This window comes from Lissotriton helveticus, chromosome 12 (assembly GCF_964261635.1).
Source record: "Lissotriton helveticus chromosome 12, aLisHel1.1, whole genome shotgun sequence".
NCBI classification, from domain to species: Eukaryota; Metazoa; Chordata; class Amphibia; order Caudata; family Salamandridae; genus Lissotriton; species Lissotriton helveticus.
The window spans coordinates 569848287-569869195 of NC_136073.1; the positions used below are offsets into that span (position 1 = coordinate 569848287).

A 20909-nucleotide genomic window follows, 5' to 3' on the forward strand; every position below is an offset into this window, starting at 1 on the left:
CAATTACAGAAAACAGTGCCCGGCCGCGCGCCCACAAAGTGAACGCGAAGCCTTTGAAATACGAAACCGAAAAGATGACACACAGCGCGCCCCTGCTCGTAACCTCAAGCCGTAGGCGGATATATGGTGGGACATGCAGCCGCCTTTGTCCAATTGCATGCTGTCTTTTTTAGAAATTAAAGTCTAGAAATAATTCCCTTTGGGGTTATCTTTTAGCATACCAACTATACAACCAGCATCCAAACTTCACTCACACGTTACTTGCATTCAATACACAGTGGGTCAAACTATTCAGTTGCCAGAAGAATTGTAATTAAATTTTATAAAAAGTATTTCCCAAAGGGATTTATTAGATTGGTTTGCATCAGAGGCAATTATATAATTAAAAAAACTTTTACATAACACATAACTATTACACATTAAAAACAAGCAGCATAAAAATTACAATGTAAACAAAATCAGTTGATGTAGCTGAAAAACAATTCATTGATTCGTCATCAATAACAAAGTAATACAGTGCACAATAGATTTCATAGGAACATGTTTGTTAAACGTAGGCCAAAGAGCGACGCGTTTCGGAGGATTAACAGGTCCAACCTCCTTCTTCAGGCTTGTTATGGGTGTGTTCCAATAATCATAATATGTGCAGGTCAATAACCTTGCATGAGAAGAATCTCAAATTCTCCTTGATGCTAGATCGCATGGACCACTTCTATTGCAGGGATAATGGTGATAGCACAGTTTGGATTACTGCATACCCAGAACTGCTTATGCTTCTGGTAGTGACCCAACAGGTTTTCCAATTTTCCCAAACACAAAGTTAAAAAACCTTATTGTTATTGGAATAGTTCACAATTCTTTTATTTTCCTTTTTATTTATAATTGTATTGTTTGCGGCAATAAATAACGTAGCCGGGATTAAAAAATCTCCTGCCAGGTATACCGCAATCATGAAGATTTTTAGAAAGACACACGCAAAGACCAATTAAAAGAATGCACAAAAAAAACAGACACACGAGCGTGTGATTCCAAGAAGTCATTTTGCTAGAGCAACGCATGTGCGCTGCGCTAGGCTCGACCTAAAAAGGACTGCTCACACTATTGACTTTCCAAACACGGTATGATGCCACCACCCTTTTATATGCTAAGCCTATGACCTTGATGGTAATCTATTGTCACTAACTAAGGACATGCTTGATGTGCCCCTCCAGGTCACAGGACAGGTCCAGAACCTACTCAATTTGGAAACAGGCCACGGCCTCTGCGCACATGCAAGATTCGTGTGATGCCAGGGCCAAAAATCAAAAGGCAGGACACTAGATATATGCAGTTGGGCACTCAGTGCAATACGCCTTTACCCTATGCAGGAGACCTTCCTGTGCTAAAAGAGAAACTCGTCTTTTAACTGAGAAATTGATCAACGTTCCTATTGGCTCAATATATGTTGTGATGGGCGAGTGTCTGCCTAAGAGTTGCCGAATGGCCCATAGGCGACACTGCAGGTGGACTTCACCTCAAGGGGAATGGATAGGTGACGGTATCCCAGAGAAACAGCGAGGGGGACCTAGAGAATGCTTAGGCTTGTCTGGGTGTCAGGTAGCATGGGGAATTCTTATGACTAGACAGATGGCTGAGAGAATGTGACTGAGTCTGCCTAGTATGTACTTCACCTCCATAAATTGTGGGACATGTATGGAAGGATAAATGTTCCAGCCCGTGTATGCCATGGTTAAGTGTGAGGAGTAAGTGCATGTCTGTCCGAGTGCATGGTGTGGTCCATCTTGCTTCTACACGTGCATGGCAGCTTGAAACAGTGGCTGGCTTTGTACTAGGCTACCAAGGTCTCATCGTCCCCCAGAGCATGCCTCTTTACACTCCTTTTTCTACTGCCCATAGTGCAGTTGTCCAGGGGTGGGCGGGCGGTGGGGTAAGTAGTCAGCCCATCGATAGACGTTTTGAAGTTACAGCAGTGAGGCTGTGTCTTCTTGTCTGGATCTTCATCTCAAGAGATAGGATATGGGTTCTAGGGCCAATGAAGCAGCTGAACTGAAGAATCCCAGTCGGAGTCATCAGGAGACTGCACAAGCTCCAGGACAAAGAGGTCCCCACAAGCCATCTGCTCGAGTTTATCATAATCATTGCTTGGTGCCCAGGAAAGAAGGGCATCTACTGCATCTGTTGGTATGTCTCCTTGGTCCCTGAACACATCTGAACTGAATGCCTTCCACGTGCCTCCAAAAGTCTCGAAAATAACCTCAGCTCCAACCCCGGGCTTGGGGAATGACGGGGTAGCTGAGGGAGGCCGCTCTAAATCCAGAATCGTTGATTAGGTCTTTCTAGCTTGGGTGGCTCTGGAGATATTCACATTTGAACTCCCAGTCCATTGTCTCCAGCCTTGTGTTTGCTGTTGTCTGTTGTCTAAAGCAATGCATCCGACCTGTGGTTATACCTAGCACCAGATGTTCTCAACTGCATCCCACTGTTTCCAAGATAAAGAGCCTTGAACCATGCTCTGCATAATGCAGGGATTCTGGAATTCTGGCACCAGAACCCTCTGGAAGTCTCACAATGACTAGTTTGCGGCCAGTGTGCACCAGTTGACTGTGCCAGTCATTGATGTCACTGCTGGTGCAACATGTCTCTGCTGTTACCCTGAGCTCTGGTGCATGTATATGCTGTCACCCTCAGATCTGCTAGTGCCTTGTGTGTCTGTTGTCACAGTGAGAGCTCTGAAACTGCTGATGCAACGAGTGCTGGTTGTTACCATGGGCCCGGTCACTGCTGTAGCACTGTGTTTACATTGTCACTCTGAGCTCTGGGGGTGCTATATGTGTCTGCTATCATTTCAGATCTGCTGGTGCCTTGTGTGTCTTCCGTCACTCAGAGACCTGTCACAACCAATGGAACGAGTGTTCGTTGTTACCCTGGGCCCTGTCACTGCTGTAGCACTGTGTTTACCTTGTCACTCTGAGCTCTGATGGTGCTATATGTGTCTGCTCTCTCGGATCTCTGGTGCAGTGTGTGCTGTCACCCTGACCCCTGCAGGTGCAGTGTGTCTGCTGTCTCCCTGACCTCTGCAGGTGCAGTGTGTGTCTGCTGTCACCCTGACCCCTGCAGGTGCAGTGTCTGCTGTCACCCTGACCCCTGCAGGTGCAGTGTCTGCTGTCACCCTGACCCCTGCAGGTGCAGTGTGTCTGCTGTCACCCTGACCCCTGCAGGTGCAGCGTCTGCTGTCTCCCTAACCTCTGCATGTGCAGTGTGTTGGCTGTCACTCTGCCCTCTGCAGGTGCAGTGTGTCTCTGCTGTCACCCTGACCTCTGCAGGTGCAGTGTGTGTCTGATGTCTCCCTGACCTCGGCAGGTGCAGTGTGTGTCTGATGTCTCCTTGACCTCTGAAGGTGCAGTGTGCTGTCACCCTGACCCCTGCAGGTGCAGTGTGTCTGCTGTCTCCCTGACCTCTGCAGGTGCAGTATGTGTCTGCTGTCACCCTGACCCCTGCAGGTGCAGTGTCTGCTGTCACCCTGACCCCTGCAGGTGCAGTGTGTCTGCTGTCACCCTGACCCCTGCAGGTGCAGTGTGTCTGCTGTCACCCTGACCCCTGCAGGTGCAGTGTGTCTGCTGTCACCCTGACCCCTGCAGGTGCAGTGTGTCTGCTGTCTCCCTGACCTCTGCAGGTGCAGTGTGTGTTTGCTGTCACCCTGACCCCTGCAGGTGTAGTGTGTCTGCGGTCTCCCTGACCTCTGCAGGTGCAGTGTGCTGTCTCCCTGACCTCTGCAGGTGCAGTGTGCTGTCTCCCTGACCTCTGCAGGTGCAGTGTGCTGTCTCCCTGACCTCTGCAGGTGCAGTGTGCGGTCACCCTGGCCTCTGCAGGTGCAGTGTGTGGCTTCTGTCTCCCTGACCTCTGCAGGTGCAGTGTGTGTCTGCTGTCTACCTGACCTCTGCAGGTGCAGTGTGTGTCTGCTGTCTACCTGACCTCTGCAGGTGCAGTGTGTGTCTGATGTCTCCCTGACCTCTGCAGGTGCAGTGTGCTGTCACCCTGACCTCTGCAGGTGCAGTGTGTCTGCTGTCTCCCTGACCTCTGCAGGTGCAGTGTGTGTCTGATGTCTCCCTGACCTCTGCAGGTGCAGTGTGCTGTCACCCTGGCCTCTGCAGGTGCAGTGTGTGGCTGCTGTCTCCCCGACCTCTGCAGGTGCAGTGTGTGTCTGCTGTCTCCCTGACCTCTGCAGGTGCAGTGTGTGTCTGATGTCTCCCTGACCTCTGCAGGTGCAGTGTGCTGTCACCCTGGCCTCTGCAGGTGCAGTGTGTGGCTGCTGTCTCCCTGGCCTCTGAAGGTGCAGTGTGCTGTCACCCTGACCCCTGCAGGTGCAGTGTGTCTGCTGTCTCCCTGACCTCTGCAGGTGCAGTGTGTGTCTGCTGTCACCCCGACCCCTGCAGGTGCAGTGTGTCTGCTGTCTCCCTGACCCATGCAGGTGCAGTGTGTCTGCTGTCTCCCTGACCTCTGCAGGTGCAGTGTGTCTGCTGTCTCCCTGACCTCTGCAGGTGCAGTGTGTCTGCTGTCTCCCTGACCTCTGCAGGTGCAGTGTGTGTCTGCTGTCACCCTGACCCCTGCAGGTGCAGTGTGTCTGCTGTCACCCTGACCTCTGCGAGTGCAGTGTGTGTCTGCTGTCACCCTGACCTCTGCAGGTGCAGTGTGCTGCCAGCAGCCCTGACCTCTGGCACGTTATCCCACATGCAGGCAGATTAGATCTCGGGACATGGGAAGAAGCCGGAGCCCGGAGGGACGGCAGCGCCAGTTCTGTAATTAACCCTCGCGGGAGCGGAGGCATCATTAGTGCCCGCCCTCTCATTACCACTTCAGGGAGTGGCGGTGGCAGCAGCGTCCACTCGCTAAACACACCCGGGGGGGGGGGGGGAAGTGTCGTGTTTTGTAAACCCAAGTTTAAAGTCTGTCGCATGGCTCAAAGAAATGGCACTTTCTGAAGACCCCTGCAGCACGAGTTCAATCTTTCCGTAGTCACCGGATTCGGAAGCGCACAGGTTACTGCACACTGGAAATTCAATTATTGGCCTCTCTCCGTCGACACCTGGGACATTTTAAGGATTTTGGGGGCCCTGGGCCAAACATATTTTGGGGGCCCCTGTTCAGAACAGCTTTGAATGTATGTTCCAATTTGAGCCCCTGTTTCCCACACAGTTTCCACTTCCTCAGCTGCGTTAGCGAACCAGTTTGCATCATACAGTACAAAAGAGATTGGGTCCGAGTTGTGGTTACTCTAGTACCAAGAATCACTTACATTTTTGTTTAAACAGACATACACCACAAACTTTTAAACAATTGAAATGGAATTTTAAAGAAATATAGCAGTATTTGGAACCTTAAGTGGCTTTTTAAGAACATCGCGTTAAAATCAGAAACGCCTTTACAATCAAATGCATGAAAAAAGTTCCCAAATTACATCACACATAGGCATGAATCAATTTCTCATTTAAATCCTATGGTGTGTTGGATTGGCGTAGTTCTACGTTTCGACCCCCATGTACGCTAAAGGGTTATTCAGGCCTCATGTTGGGGTCTTCGTCAGGAAAGTGGATTTGAGAGCATCAAAGGACGGTTGCCATCTATACCGTCTGGTCATGGGCCTTTATGTGCTCCTATGGTTCTTTGACGGTGTTCCTCATTGAAGGGTACACATCGCCGTGTCAGCTGTAATCAAAGGAATCGCTCCTCGCATCCCAGAGTGCAGAATACGTCTTTCTTTTCTTTTTCTTTCTCTTATGGGGAAGGAGCCGCTGCCGTCAGTCCTTCTGGCTGCCTCGCTGCATCTGTAGAACTACGCCAATCCAACACACCATAGGATTTAAATGAGAAATTGATTCATGCCTATGTGTGATGTAATTTGGGAACTTTTTTCATGCATTTGATTGTAAAGGCGTTTCTGATTTTAACGCGATGTTCTTAAAAAGTCACAGCACCTTTACCCTGTCCCTCACATCTTCTACACACCCTTTCCCCTCCTCACAGAGAGCACTTTGAATGTAATGATTACACAATTACATTGAAATAATTTGTATGCACATGATTGAAATTGTTGCAAAATAATGAAATAATAACCTTGCATAAATAAATGCCACTTAAGGTTTCGAATACTGCTATATTTCTTTAAAATTCCATTTCAATTGTTTAAAAGTTTGTGGTGTATGTCTGTTTAAACAAAAATGTAAGTGATTCTTGGTACTAGAGTAACCACAACTCGGACCCAATCTCTTTTGTACTGTTCTATGGACCCAGGTTCCCGAGTTTATAAGGGTCTACCCCTTTATTACTCATACCAGTTTGCATCATAGGCATTAGCCTATATATTCCCAAATTAAACGGACATGCGCAGCTGACAGCGGTAGGATTTAGTGTTTCCTGCCCTGCTACTAGGTTTTTAATACTTTCTAAATTGTATTTGTGTGGCTGAATTACTCTGTGCTTTTGAACAATTTCTCCTACCTACACGCACTTTCACTATACTTGATTCTGCTTGCCTACACCTCCTTAGATGCTCCGATTCGCATCTCGCTTTTTTTCCAGTCCTGGTCCGCCGCCGCTGATACGCCGATTGCCCGGAGGGCTGGGGCTACTGTTGGGCTCCTCACTTCCGCCCACACAGTTTCTGCTTCCTCAGCTGCGTTAGCGATCCAGTTTGCATCACAGGCATGAGCCTACATATTCCCGATGCAAACGGACACGCACAGCTGACAGTGGTGGAATTGAGTGTTTCCTGCCCTGCTACTAGCTTTGTAATCCTTTTGAATTGTATATGTGTGGCTGAATTAGTCTGTGTTTTTTAACAATTTCTCCTAGCTACTAGCACTAGCACTTTACTTGATTCTGCTTGCCTACACCTCCTTTGCCTCTCTGATTCGCATCTCGCTTTCCTCCAGTCCTGTTCAGCCGCAGCTGATATGCCAATTGTGTAGAGGGTTGGGGCTACAGTCGGGATCCGCACTTCTGCCCACGCAGTTTCCGCTTCCTCAGCTGTGTTAGCGATCCAGTTTGCATCATAGGCATGAGCCTATATATTCCCTATGCAAACGGACGCGTGCAGCGGGCGCACGAATGGCAAGCCTGTCTGTGCTCGTCAGCATCCCGGAGGCGTCTGGCACCGGCCACGCTGCCCAGTTCCCCTCCAGTGAGTTTCTTCTGCTATATTACAATAGGGAAAAACTGCTTAGCCTTAGGCAGCTACCATTAGTGTACAGCGGCTGATTTGTGCTTGGAGGTAGACTTTGAATGCAATAAGTGCAACAGGCCTCTCCTCCAGCCCAGGAAACTCGCACCCAAGATCCTCCCAAGCAACAGTAAGTGTAAAAACAATAAGAAAACAGAGGACTTAAATGCCACCCTTTTAAATTGTTGCTCTATGCAAAGGCATGGACTACACATTTATGACCTACTTTTAAACGAACAGCCTGATCTTCTATTATTCACTGAGACCTGGCTGTCGAAGCCTCCAACCCTACTATCACCTCAGCAATCCCTACGGGTTATAAAATCCTTAGGAGGGACCGACCAAGTGGGAAGGGGGGTGATGTTACCATAATTTGCAATAAAAAACTAGACTACGCTTAATACAGCCTCCACCTCCCTGACCTTAAAAAACAACAACTGCCTTATTCTGGGAGATTTCAATATACATATGGACAATGGAAAAGACCCTCAAACAATTTCCTTGTTGGAGACATTGCAGGCCTGCAACATGTTTCCATCTATTTCTTCGGCCATCCATGAGAAGAGCCATACTTTCACAACTTTGACATATCAGTAATCCTACCTCTTCCCATTACCTGTTCTGACCACCTCCTATTAAAATTTGTCATTCCCAACTCTGCCACAGCCCCTCGGGCTAATGCAGGGCAGAGGGTCCCTAATTACAGGACGTTCCATAAAATATCCATCCCGATGTCAGCAGACGCCCTCGGTCGTTCCTCACTGGCGATGCCTGGCTGCCCCGACTTGGACCCCCTCTCAATAGATTCATGGCTCTGCCCAACATTGATGCAGTGGTACCTGTTTCCCGCTGCTCAAGAGGTCGCCCCCACCAGCTCCATGGTTTAACAATTCCCTCAGATATAGCTAAAGAAATTGTAGAAAAATGGAACATGTAATTACGTAAATCCGATCTACCTGAGAACAGGAAAGTGTATAAAGACACCTTAAAATCTCATTTCATTCTCGTGAAGGCAGCCAAGAAAAACTTGTTTTAAACCAAGATGGAATATGCTCAAAATAAGAGAAGGAAATCTTTATTAATTAAATCCTTTACCGCCCCAAAACCCGGCACAAAGAAAGGGCCATGCATGGAAGAATGGTCTAAGCGGATAGCCCAATTCTTCCACAAAAAGATCTCCGTGATCCAACAAGCCTTCCCTAACATCTCAGAGGGAGAACTGACCTTCTACCTTAATTCTAATAGCAAATTTCACCTCTTGGATCCTCCATCTTTACAAGCTTTCCCTGTGCTTCAGCTGGAAGAATCAATGACCCTTCTCCAAAGCATTAGGTATGGCTCTCCTACCGACCCATGTCCAGCGAATATCCTCAGGCAACATGCCAAAATTATGGAAGAATGCCAAGATTCTTCCACTGATAAAAAAAGGCTAACGCCAAAGCAACGGACCCTGCCAACTAGAGGCCAATCTCCCTTTTTGCGGCCCTCTCCAAAGTATTAGAGAAGCATGTAAACAAGGCCCTCCCAAAACTCATTGAAGATGGGAAGCTCCTTCATGAGTCCCAATCCAGTTTTAGGGCTAACTACAGTATGGAGTCCGCTCTGCTGGAAGTGACTGAATTTCTCAAGGATAATCTGGACCAGGGAGGCAAGGCTGTTCTGATGCTGCTCGATCTGTTGGAGCCTTCAATACAGTCCCACATGATAGGCTCCTAGAGAGACTTGCTAACATCAGCCTGGGGGGGACCACCTTAACATGGATGTCATCCTTCTTGGCAAATAGATCTCAGGACATCTGGCTCCCCCCTTTCTCATCCCCGGTTCCGGACATGAATGTAGGTGTCCCTCAGGGCTCCAATCTCAGTCCTACCCTTTTTAATATATATATATCTCCCCTCACATTTCTGGTAGAGAAAGAGGATGCAAAAATTGTTTCCTATGCTGATGATACTCGGGTGATTTTTACATGTGGAAAAGGAACCAACTTTTATGGGGCAATGATTAGGTCTTGCCTCACAAATGTTTTTAACTGGCTTAAGATCAATCAGCTGAAGTGCAATCCTGACAGAACTGAAGTTGTTTTCTTTGGTAATCCAGAAACGCCTGACTAGACTAGAGCACCTGTTGGCCACATGATCTGCTGCCCCCGCCTGCGGAAAAGGAGAAAGTAAAAAACGTAGGAATTGTCATAGACAAGACATTCTCCATATGTTTTCAAATCCAAAATCTAACTGGCGCTTGCTTTGGCATACTCCGGATGCTAAAAAAAATCCTGCCACTGTTACCGCTTTGGAGCAGAAAGATCGTGGCGCAGGCTCTGGTGACATCAAAACTTGACTATGTCAACGGCTTGTACCTCGGTCTTCCCAAATACCTTATCCTGCGCGTACAAGTGGTACAAAACGCAGCAGCCAGAGCCATGCTGAGACCTAAACCCAGAACTAGTATGACCCCTATTCTGAAGTCTCTAAACTGGCTCCGCATAAAAGAACGGATCGACTTCGAAGCAATGACCATCTTCTTTAAAGCTTTCCACAGCTTAGGAGCCGGCTACCTAAAATAAGCACGTTATTTGCTACATAACATCTAGACCCCTAAGATCTTCCAAAGCAAACCTGGCCATCATGCCTAAAATATGCCTTGCCCGCACTGGAGGTAGATCCCTCGGCCTTCTAGGCGCAAGATTGTGGAATACACTCCCTGAGTCTCTGAGACTAACCACAGACCAACTCTCTTTCAAGAAGAACTTAAAAAATGGCTTTTCAATAACTGATGGGTCGTTTATGCATGTTTTCCTCCTGCTGTCACGTGCCAGGACACTCTACTTTGTGTAGCTGCACGCTTTATTAAAATACACTATTTCATTTAATTTCATTAGGTCCCTGACAGTGCAAAGAAACACTCGTCCAAATTCTGAGGGCATTATTTATACGGCCTTGCTTCACTTTTATGCTGCCGGTGCGTCACTTTTTTATGATGCAACGGCAGCGTAAAAAATGTGCCATGTTGTGCCCTATTTGCAAAGTGACGCATCTAGGCAGATGCGTCACTTTGTAAAACCCTACACCACATTGCACCTGCACCAGGTATAATGTATGCAGGTTTGGGGGTTCCCCCACAAAAAGCCTCATAGAAGTGGTGCATTTAAATCAATGAGAACTCAGTGCGCCACTTCTAGGACGCCATTTCGTCAATATCTTACACCTGCCTCACAGCAGGCGAAGCCTGTTGCAGGCCCTTTCATATGGGGCTTTTCCCATGTGAAAAGAAACATTGCTGTAGTTGCTTCTATTTTCAGACACACTCTAGCAATGCGCCTACAGATACGTCAGAAATACTGACGTATCTGTAACTCCTTGCGACATGATGTGTCATACAGTAAATATGACGCATCCATCATGTCGCAAGGAGGGCGCACTAAGAAGTGAAGCATCCCTGTTTTCACACAGCAATGTATTACTTCTCATAAATAAGGCCCTAAATGTGTTTACATCTAATATTAAGGGATAATTTTGTGTGTTTTCAATATTGTAACACTGCAGCAACTCACTAATATTACTGCAAATAATCTCTGTGACACCCTCCCATTTCTTATATGTTAGGCCTTGTTTGATCTAAAAGAAACTTTTTTTATGTATATTGCATGAAACATAAACACAACATTTCTCTGCAAAATGGCCGTACTAGATTGTCACACATCAGGTACATAAAAAATAAATGAAAGGAAAACAATATTAAAAACAATCTATTTAAGAAATTTTCAAGGTCATTAGGGCAAAACTTTGAAGAACGGAGCTGACTCTGTCAGGGGGCCCCTTGTAAGGCTGGGGCCCTGGGCCAGAGCCCACTTTGCCCATGCATTAAAACGTCTCTGGTCGACACTCGGGGTGTTTGTAGCTCAATCTCTGCATATTCGACCTTTGGGCATACTACGGACCGTATACGGTGTATAGCCACTTCTGGTGACATGGGAGTACGGTGTATAGCCACTTCTGGTGACATGGGAGTGTGGCCTCAGTGCACCTTTAAATGGTAACAAGCAAGTTAATTGTATAGTCCCATTCTATCGTTGGCCTCTCACTAAAGAAAAACTCTATTAAGAACAGCAGGAGAGTGTGTGGGGGTTATTATACCTCCTGCTTTTTACTTGCAACCGTCCTGGGGCACAGCTCTCTCGTACAGAGGGCGGGTGTCTCAGGCGTTGCTCCAGTGTCACCTGAATTCATTCATATGTAACTTGTAGTGTTCCGAAAGCTACCCAGAAAACGCCCAAATCACATGTGCCAAAAATATCAACTGTAGTGCCCTCGTTGTCGCCTTTAATATTAGAAATATTACATGTAGTGTCCTAACGATCAGGGCTCCAGTAACATCTATGATGCATGGAAATCAAGTGTGGAATCCTGAAAATAATCTCTGCCACCAGTGGCGGTGTGAGGGCGCCACGAGCCCTTCTGAAAGCTGGGAAAATGCTTCCTCCAACCTGTGGTTTGGTAGAAGAACAAACAGCCTTAACACAGGGTGTAGTTGGTCCCTCTAGGAGCGGTGGCAGTGCAACTGCTCCACTTCTTATACCTACGCCCCTGTTTACTACTTACATGTCACCTATTTAGTGTCAAGTGGCATTTGTTAGTCCCAGGTCACGTCCTGTGCTCCAAATATCACCTGTAGGGGCCTGACACCGCAAGAAGTGCTCAAATGTGCATGTGTCTGTTGGGACCCACACAATAGTGCATAGGTCCTCCTCGCCCGCCACTGCCAACTAAATACCATATCGAAGTCACCAGTCACCCCCAGATGGTTTGTTTATTTACTGTGTGTGAGCCATCACTACCTGTTGTTCTCTACATAGCACATGGAGGTAGGCCTGTCCCACTGCAAACCCCACCCACAAATACTTTATTGATGCTGCCTATGTCCCACGGATGTACTGGAGATACTGCACCGGATGTTACCCGTGAATCGGTCACCCATGGCTCCAGATACCATATGGCGCTTACCCATTCCCCTCAAGATACCCTCTGGAGGGTACCACTGCCCACCTCACGCATTACCCCCCAGATCTATATGATTCTAACCCCCTTCAAGATACTTCATGGAGGGTATCTTTGTCCTCCTCCGGCATTGCCCCTCAGATAACATTTGCCAGTGGCACTCACTCATTCCCCTCGAGATACCCCATGGTGTGTATCTCTGCCCCCCTCAGGTGAGGCATTTCACCTCAGATAACATTTGGCGCACACCCATTCCCCTCCAGATACCCCATGGTGTGAATCTCTGCCCTCCTCAGGCATTGCACCTCATATAACATTTGGCGCTCACCCATTCCCCTCAAAATACCCCATGGTGTGTATCTCTGCCCTCCTCAGGCATTGCCCCTCAGATACCATTTAACGCTCACCCATTCCCCTCAAAATACCCCATGGTGTGTATCTCTGCCCCCCTCAGGCATTGCACCTCATATAACATTTGGCGCTCACCCATTCCCCTCAAAATACCCCATGGAGTGTATCTCGGCCCCCCTCAGGCATTGCACCTCATATAACATTTGGCGCTCACCCATTCCCCTCAAAATACCCCATGGTGTGTATCTCTGCCCTCCTCAGGCATTGCCCCTCAGATACCATTTAACGCTCACCCAGTCCCCTCAAAATACCCCCTGGTGTGTATCTCCGCCTTCCTCAGGCATTGCACCTCAGATAACATTTGGCGCTCACCCTGTCCCCTTGAGATACCCCATGGTGTGTATATCTGCCCTCCTCCGGCATTGCCCCTCAGATACCATTTAACGCTCACCCATTCCCCTCAAAATACCCCATGGTGTGTATCTCTGCCCTCCTCAGGCATTGCACCTCAGATAACATTTGGCGCTCACTCAGTCCCCTCGAGATTCCCCATGGTTTGTATATCTGCCCTCCTCAGGCATTGCCCCTCAGATACCATTTAACGCTCACCCATTCCCCTCAAAATACCCCCTGGTGTGTATCTCCGCCTTCCTCAGGCATTGTACCTCAGATAACATTTGGCACTCACTCAGTCCCCTCGAGATACCCCATGGTGTGTATATCTGCCCACTCTCAGGCATTGCACCTCAGATAACATTTGGCACTCACTCATTCCCCTCGAGATACCCCATGGTGTGTATATCTGCCCTCCTCAGGCATTGCCCCTCAGATACCATTTGACGCTCACCCATTCCCCTCAAAATACCCAATGGTGTGTATCTCTGCCCTCCTCAGGTATTGCACCTCAATAACATTTGGCGCTCACTCATTCCCCTCGAGATACCCCATGGTGTGCATCTCTGCCCTCCTCAGGCATTGCCCCTCAGATACCATATGGCACTCACCCATTCTCCTCAAGATGCTCTCTGGAAGGCATCTTCTTTGCACACCCGTTACTCCCAAATGCTGTACAATGTCACCCAGACCATGTGAGACACTCCCTGGATAATGTCCGAGTTGTTCTCGCTTGTTTCCCAGGCACTACTCGGATGTGGAAGCCTCAAGGGTCTTATCTGCAATTCGGTGGCATTGAACAGTTCTCTAATTTCTGGAAGAAATGTGCTAAATCTGGAGAATTCCCCAGAAGAGTGTCCTCTGTGATGGGGATAGAATGATCGAGGAACTACAGTCAGAGGATTCTAGTCCAGAAATTGGAAGCGTTTCCATTCGCATCAACTAATAAAAACGAAACCACTGGATATCAGGAGACCGGAGCTGAAATCCCAGCAACCCACGTCACTTAAATGTGTGAGACTCGGCCAATCACTTAATCTCCCAGTGCTTCCGTTCTCTTATCGTCCAAAAAACACATAGAAACACCAAGATTAGATTCAGTCCACAGGTGTATGCAATGCAACTCATTCATCCAGCGCTCCTATGAACGCCCTATAAATGATGCCTATCATCTTGTATCTAGGGCCACCCGGGATCCCTTATAGATGCCACGAAATGCATTCCATCGTATAAAAAAGATGCCATTTCTTGATGGCCCGACAGCTTCTTCCTTTAATAGACCACAGATTTTGTCTCCTCCATCTTCACTTATCGTGCCCCCCCCCCCCTTTTTTTCCCCCTTATGGATGTCGGCCACTGGTTGCCGCTGAAGGCCCGGCAAGCACTCTCAGCCCCCCTCCCAATTTTTCTACCCTCCTCTCCTCCAGGGCGCACCCTCGCCCAGACCCTCACTCACCCCCAGCTTCCGGCTCTTCATCTTCACGTAGCCCTGCTTGATGATATCGCTCAGGTTGGTGGCCATGGTGGGGGGCGCAGGTGTCTATGGGAGGGTCCGGTGATGACGGCTCTCCTTCCTCCAGCGCCCCCCTCGCTCTCCTGCTCTCCTCCTCCTCGCGCTGCCCTGGTTTTCCTCCTGGTGGGGGGCGCGTCCCTTGTCTTCTTTGCCCCCCGCGGCCGGCAGCTCCTTCACTTCCTCAGCATCCCCGGCTGGAAAATAACAATGACAGCTCACAGGATGACATCTCCCTCCCATCCCCGGACGGCACCACTGCGCGGCGGCGAAGGGGGGGCCGTGGAGCGGCCGGGCTTGCCGAAGCGCTTATCTAATGAGAGGTTTGGTTGGCAGCGCCGGGCGTGACCGCCACGTTGTGGCTGGCACCAGCAGGTATGCGAGCAGCATCCCGCTCGGCGTGCCAATCCCAAAGTGGCTGCCTGTTTTCTGAGATGCCGTCGCACCATTCTGGAAATATATAGATTGGAATTAAAGACACATCCATAAGATTTAATACATAACGAAATGGTTTGACCCATCTATCTGCGCCTTACGCCGACAAAAAAATCCCGCTGTCTTCAGTTTTACATCGACCAACCCGCCATGCCCACTACCTCCCTAGCTGCTCCTGACATTATGATACATACCCTGCCCGACAGATGAAACCTGCCTCGCCCAGGATTAATGTTTTACTGGTTGCTCTAGAGCTTTCATGGTTTCTTTTTCCAATTACTTGCATACACAGATGTTAATAAGGATCAATTACCACCAGGCCCAACCAATCTGCACCCTCCTAGCCAATGATAAATTAGTAAAAAAAAATCAAATAAACCCCCCCCCCCCCCACAAAAAACAGTTGAGTGTTGGTGCCCTGTAATTTTCTTAGGAGCCACAACTGAGGATTCCGAATGAAGCGGCTGTCGAATTCCACCTCATGCCTCTTTCTAATTCTTCCACCACCCTACAGTTCCTGTGGCTCTATGTCATGTCACTCTTGCAGATTATTTTTATTACCGCTTTCATAATGTGTCAGTCTTTTCACATATTTCTTTTCCTCGTCGTTTCTACTTTTCCGACCCTTTCTCTGTGTCAAAGTCGGAGTTAATGCGTCCAAAATATGTTCTGTGCCCACCATCCGCAACCAGACGAAATATTAAGCACTGTTCTTGGCACACAGACCCAGAACTTTCTCTAGCTTTACCCTGCTTACTTAGGGGGTTATTTATGAGAGCCTTGCGTCGCTTTTGCACCGTAAAAAGTAGTACTTGCATGATGCGGGATCAGGGCCGGCTTTGGGGCAGTGCGACTGGTGCAGCCGCACTGGGCGCTGCCCTTTGGAGGGGGGCGCTATGACCTCAGGGGGGGGGCGCTGTGTTTAGCAATATCTTATGATAGGAGAGATGAGGGACACTTTTACAGGTGGTAGGGAGATAATTCGAGGAGGCGGTCATGCGACGTGGGGGCGCCAAAAGTAATTGTCGCACCAGGCGCCACCAGCACTAAAGCCGACCCTGTGTGGGATTTATGAAGCCACGCAAAGCCACCCTGCGTGGCTTTACGTGGCCTCATAAATCTTGAGTAAGCCACCGCAGTGCAAATCGCTGCTTTGCCTTACTCTGCGCTCAGGATTCGTCCATGAGCGTTGCAGTGGGTGTTTCCACGCAACAAACATGGATTTTGACGCTGCCCCAGATTTACAAAATCATGCAAACCTGCGGAAGCGCCAAATCCTTATGCATCCCAAGGTGAGGCATAACAAGGATAAATATCTTTATTTCTCCTAGTTTTTTCCTCTTTCTATGTGTGCTGCATTCTGCAACACACATAGAAAGAGGAAATGCCTCTTAGGATTGTTTCTGTGCAGGAAGGTGTCCCTTTCTTCCCAAAAACAATCCTGCATGCAATGGAGACACGCTTGCACCATGGTGCAAGGGTACCTGCATTGGCGCTAGGCTGCTGAAACAGAGTCAGTGCAGGGAGAAAAGACAGAAATGCACTGTATTGCATAAATACGGTGCATTCCTGCCCTTTCACTTTGGCATTGAAGAGCGCAGCAAGATGACTTATGCCAAAATCCCAAAAATGAGGGCCTTAGTGTTTACATAAACATTGTAACCCGCCAGTATGAGCCGGCAGGTGAGTAGACCACTCGTCCCGTTTCTTGCCTATTATTGTCAGTTTTCGAGTCTCCAGTTTTAATCTTGCTTACTTATAAATTGTTCTTCTCAAACAAACTGCAGAAGGCCTGTAACTGCCACTTTGCTTATTTAGAAATGAAGGCCCTAATTTACGGGGATTTGGCGTGGGGCAGCGCAGCAAGAACTGCTCTACGCCAAAGTGAAAGGCAGGAATGCACTGTATTTATGCAATACGGTGCATTCCTGACCTTATCCCCTGTGCTGGTGCCGTTTAGGCAGCATTGCACCAAATGGAGGCAACCTTGCAGCATGCACCATGGTGCAAGGGTGCCTGTGTTGTCGACAGGATTGTTTTTGTGCAAGAAGACGCACCTTCCTGCACAAAAAATCCTAAGAAGAGTTTCCTCTATCTATGCGTGCAGTAGAATGATTTGCATTGCCTTGCCTTTCTCCATATCTATGAGGCCAGTTAAAGCCACGCATAGTGGCTTGGTGTAGCCACAGAGATATGTCAATGTCAAAGGTTCTTATATAGCGCCTTTTCACCGCAAGGTCTAAAGGCACTTGCTTTGGGAACCCGTCTTGGCTTTTCCCTGTGAGATAACCCGTACTGGGCATCCGCAAGGTGAAAGCCAGGCATCCCGCCGCGGGGGGCCGTAGTGGAGATTAAGCAAGCTATTGCCCAGAGTTGCAGAGTGTGAACCCGTGATTCGAGTAGGCACCGAAGCGAGAATTATCGAGTCCGTGGACCTTTGGGCTCAAGACGCTGCCGCGTCGGGAATTGAACCCTGGTCCCGGGTCTGACCTCTGCTTCAGGGTCTGCCTCCTCTAACCAGTGAGCCACACTTCTGATTTCGTAATCGCTCGAGCGTCACCTTTTTGTGACGCTCCGGCGGCACAGGGGGCTAGTAAATAAGCCCCTGAGTACAGACATATCTCCCATTTCGAACTATTGCGAGAAAAAGAGCAACAACATTTATCCAGTTTCAAAGTCAGGAGGAATTGATTTTAAAATGTAATTTGCGAGCAAACAACACATCTGTTTGGGAAGTGTGGAAAACGAAACCAGAGGCTATTGTGTAGGGAAAGCAGGAAAATCGACTATGAGTAGGCCAATCTTTAGGGCCCCCAACAAAACGGCACTTGCATTGTGAAAACTTCACACACCCCTCCCGCAGAAGCCACGTGGTTCCCAACTACGCCTTTGGTGCCAGAATGGCCCTTTATTCTTTCGGACATTTATTTCTTCCGTGTGCTGCAGCCTGGTTCAGCTCTCTGGATCCAAACGCAGTCACAGGGGAGATAGTCAGTCCGGCTGGAATGAACTGAGCCCCCTGCATAGACTCGAGGGCTCCAAAAGGCCCAGACAGGTCTGCGCCCGAGCCAGGCCCACGCAGAGCCTAGACCAGACAGCAGCTGGCTCCACTGTAATTACCACTGCGAGAGGGGTGAGGCCGGGGAGAGAAGGAGGGTGAGAGAGAACCGCAGAGAGAGAGGGACACAGAGAGAGAAGAGTTAGCGTGGGAGGAACGCACTGGCAACACTTTTAATTGCAAAAGAGAGTGCCCGGACTTTTCAGCAGAGCTGACTTTCTGCTCTCACCCCGATCTCTGAGGCGCCTCGCGCATCTGCACTCACCCTTACGTCTGCGGCGCCATGTCTGTCTGTTATGTCTCTGAGAGTTCTGTCACTGCTGAGGCAGTGAGTACTCACTGATACCCTGGGCTCTGTCATTGGCGGAGCGATGTGTATATACGTTGCCACTCTGATGGTGCTAGGTGTGACTGCTGTAACCTGAGCTTTGCTGCTGTTGTGTGTGTAGGATGTCAACCTAAGATCTGCTGATGCACAGCGTGTTTGCCGTCACCCTGAGCATTCCTGGTGTGCCTGCTGTCACCCTCAGTTCTGGTGGTGTCAAGTGTTTCTGCCCTCATTGTCAGTTCGCTGGTGCAGAGTGTGTCTGCTGTCACATGAGCACTGCTGAGTGTGTCTGCGGTCACCATGAGCTCTCCTGTGTGTGTCTGCTGTCACCATGAGCTCTGCTGATGCTGAGTGTGTCTGCTGTCACCATGAGCTCCGCTGGTGCTGAGTGTGTCTGCTGTCACCATGAGCTCCGCTGGTGCTGAGTGTGTCTGCTGTCACCATGAGCTCTGCCGAGTGTGTCTGCTGTCACCATGAGCTCTGCTGAGTGTGTCTGCTGTTATATGAGCCCTGCTGAGTGTGTCTGCTGTCAGCATGAGCTCTGCTGAGTGTGTCTGCTGTTACCATGAGCTGTCCTGAGTGTGTCTGCTGTCACCATGAGCTCTGCTGAGTGTGTCTGCTGTCATATGAGCCCTGCTGAGTGTGTCTGCTGTCACCATGAACTCTCCTGTGTGTGTCTGCTGTCACCATGAGCTCTGCTGATGCTGAGTGTGTCTGCTGTCACCATGAGCTCTGTCGGTGCAGTATGTCTGCTGTCATATGAGCCCTGCTGAGTGTGTTTGCTGTCACCATGAGCTCTGCTGGTCCTGAGTGTGTCTGCTGTCACCATGAGCTCTGTCGGTGCAGTGTATCTGCTGTCATATGAGCTCTGCTGAGTGTGTCTGCTGTCACCATGAGCTCTGTCGGTGCAGTATGTCTGCTGTCATATGAGCCGTGCTGAGTGTGTTTGCTGTCACCATGAGCTCAGCTAGTGCTGAGTGTGTCTGCTGTCACCATGAGCTCTGTCGGTGCAGTGTGTCTGCTGTCATATGAGCCCTGCTGAGTGTGTCTGGGGTCACCATGAGCTCTGTCGATGCAGTATGTCTGTTGTCATATGAGCCCTGCTGAGTGTGTTTGCTGTCACCATGAGCTCAGCTAGTGCTGAGTGTGTCTGCTGTCACCATGAGCTCTGTTGGTGCAGTGTGTCTGCTGTCATATGAGCCCTGCTGAGTGTGTCTGCTGTCACCATGAGCTCTGTCGGTGCAGTGTGTCTGCTGTCATATGAGCCCTGCTGAGTGTGTCTGGGGTCACCATGAGCTCTGTCGGTGCAGTATGTCTGCTGTCACATGAGCTCTGCTGAGTGTGTCTGCTGTCACCATGAGCTCTGTCGGTGCAGTATGTCTGCTGTCATATGAGCCCTGCTGAGTGTGTTTGCTGTCACCATGAGCTCAGCTAGTGCTGAGTGTGTCTGCTGTCACCATGAGCTCTGTCGGTGCAGTGTGTCTGCTGTCATATGAGCCCTGCTGAGTGTGTCTGCTGTCACCATGAGCTCTGTCGGTGCAGTGTGTCTGCTGTCATATGAGCCCTGCTGAGTGTGTCTGGGGTCACCATGAGCTCTGTCGGTGCAGTATGTCTGCTGTCACATGAGCTCTGCTGAGTGTGTCTGCTGTCACCATGAGCTCTGTCGGTGCAGTATGTCTGCTGTCATATGAGCCCTGCTGAGTGTGTTTGCTGTCACCATGAGCTCTGCTGGTCCTGAGTGTGTCTGCTGTCACCATGAGCTCTGTCGGTGCAGTGTGTCTGCTGTCATATGAGCCCTGCTGAGTGTGTCTGGGGTCACAATGAGCTCTGTCGGTGCAGTATGTCTGCTGTCACATGAGCTCTGCTGAGTGTGTCTGCTGTCACCATGAGCTCTGTCGGTGCAGTATGTCTGCTGTCACATGAGCTCTGCTGAGTGTGTCTGCTGTCACCATGAGCTCTGTCGGTGCAGTATGTCTGCTGTCATATGAGCCCTGCTGAGTGTGTTTGCTGTCACCATGAGCTCAGCTAGTGCTGAGTGTGTCTGCTGTCACCATGAGCTCTGTCGGTGCAGTGTGTCTGCTGTCATATGAGCCCTGCTGAGTGTGTCTGGGGTCACCATGAACTCTCCTGTGTGTGTCTGCTGTCACATGAGCTCTGCTGGTGCTGGGTGTGTCTGCTGTCACCATGAGCTCTGCCGGTGCTGAGTGTGTCTGCTGTCACCATGAGCACTGCCGGTGCTAAATGCATCTGCTGTCACATGAGCTCTGCTGTCACCATGAGCTCTGCTGGTGCTGAGTGCGTCTGCTGTCACCATGAGCTCTGTCTGTGCAGTGTGTCTGCTGTCACCATGAGCTCTGCTGGCGCTGAGTGTGCCTGCTATCACCATGAGCTCTGCTGAGTGTGTCTGCTGTCACTATGTGCTCTGCTGAATGTGTCTGCTGTCACCATGAGCTCTGTTGGTGCTGAATGTGTCTGCTGTCAGCATGAGCTCTGCTGAGTGGGTCTGCTGTGACTATGAGCTCTGCTGAGTGTGTCTGCTGTCCCCATAAGCTCTGTCGGTGCTGAGTGTGTCTGCTGTCCCCATAAGCTCTGTCGGTGCGGAGTGTGTCTGCTGTCACCATGAG

The 20909-nt window shown here is 49.4% G+C and overlaps 1 protein-coding gene across 1 annotated transcript in view; it reads right to left on the minus strand.

Annotated features, from left to right (window-relative positions):
• Window positions 1-14616, minus strand: part of DOK4 (docking protein 4) — a 184752-nt gene extending 170136 nt beyond the window's left edge. The window contains exon 1 of the mRNA XM_078669221.1: window positions 14411-14616. Coding sequence (XP_078525347.1) covers window positions 14411-14476 — 66 coding nt within the window. The 5' untranslated portion in view covers window positions 14477-14616. The remainder of the gene's footprint in view (window positions 1-14410) is intronic.
• Window positions 14617-20909: the final 6293 nt, after the last annotated feature.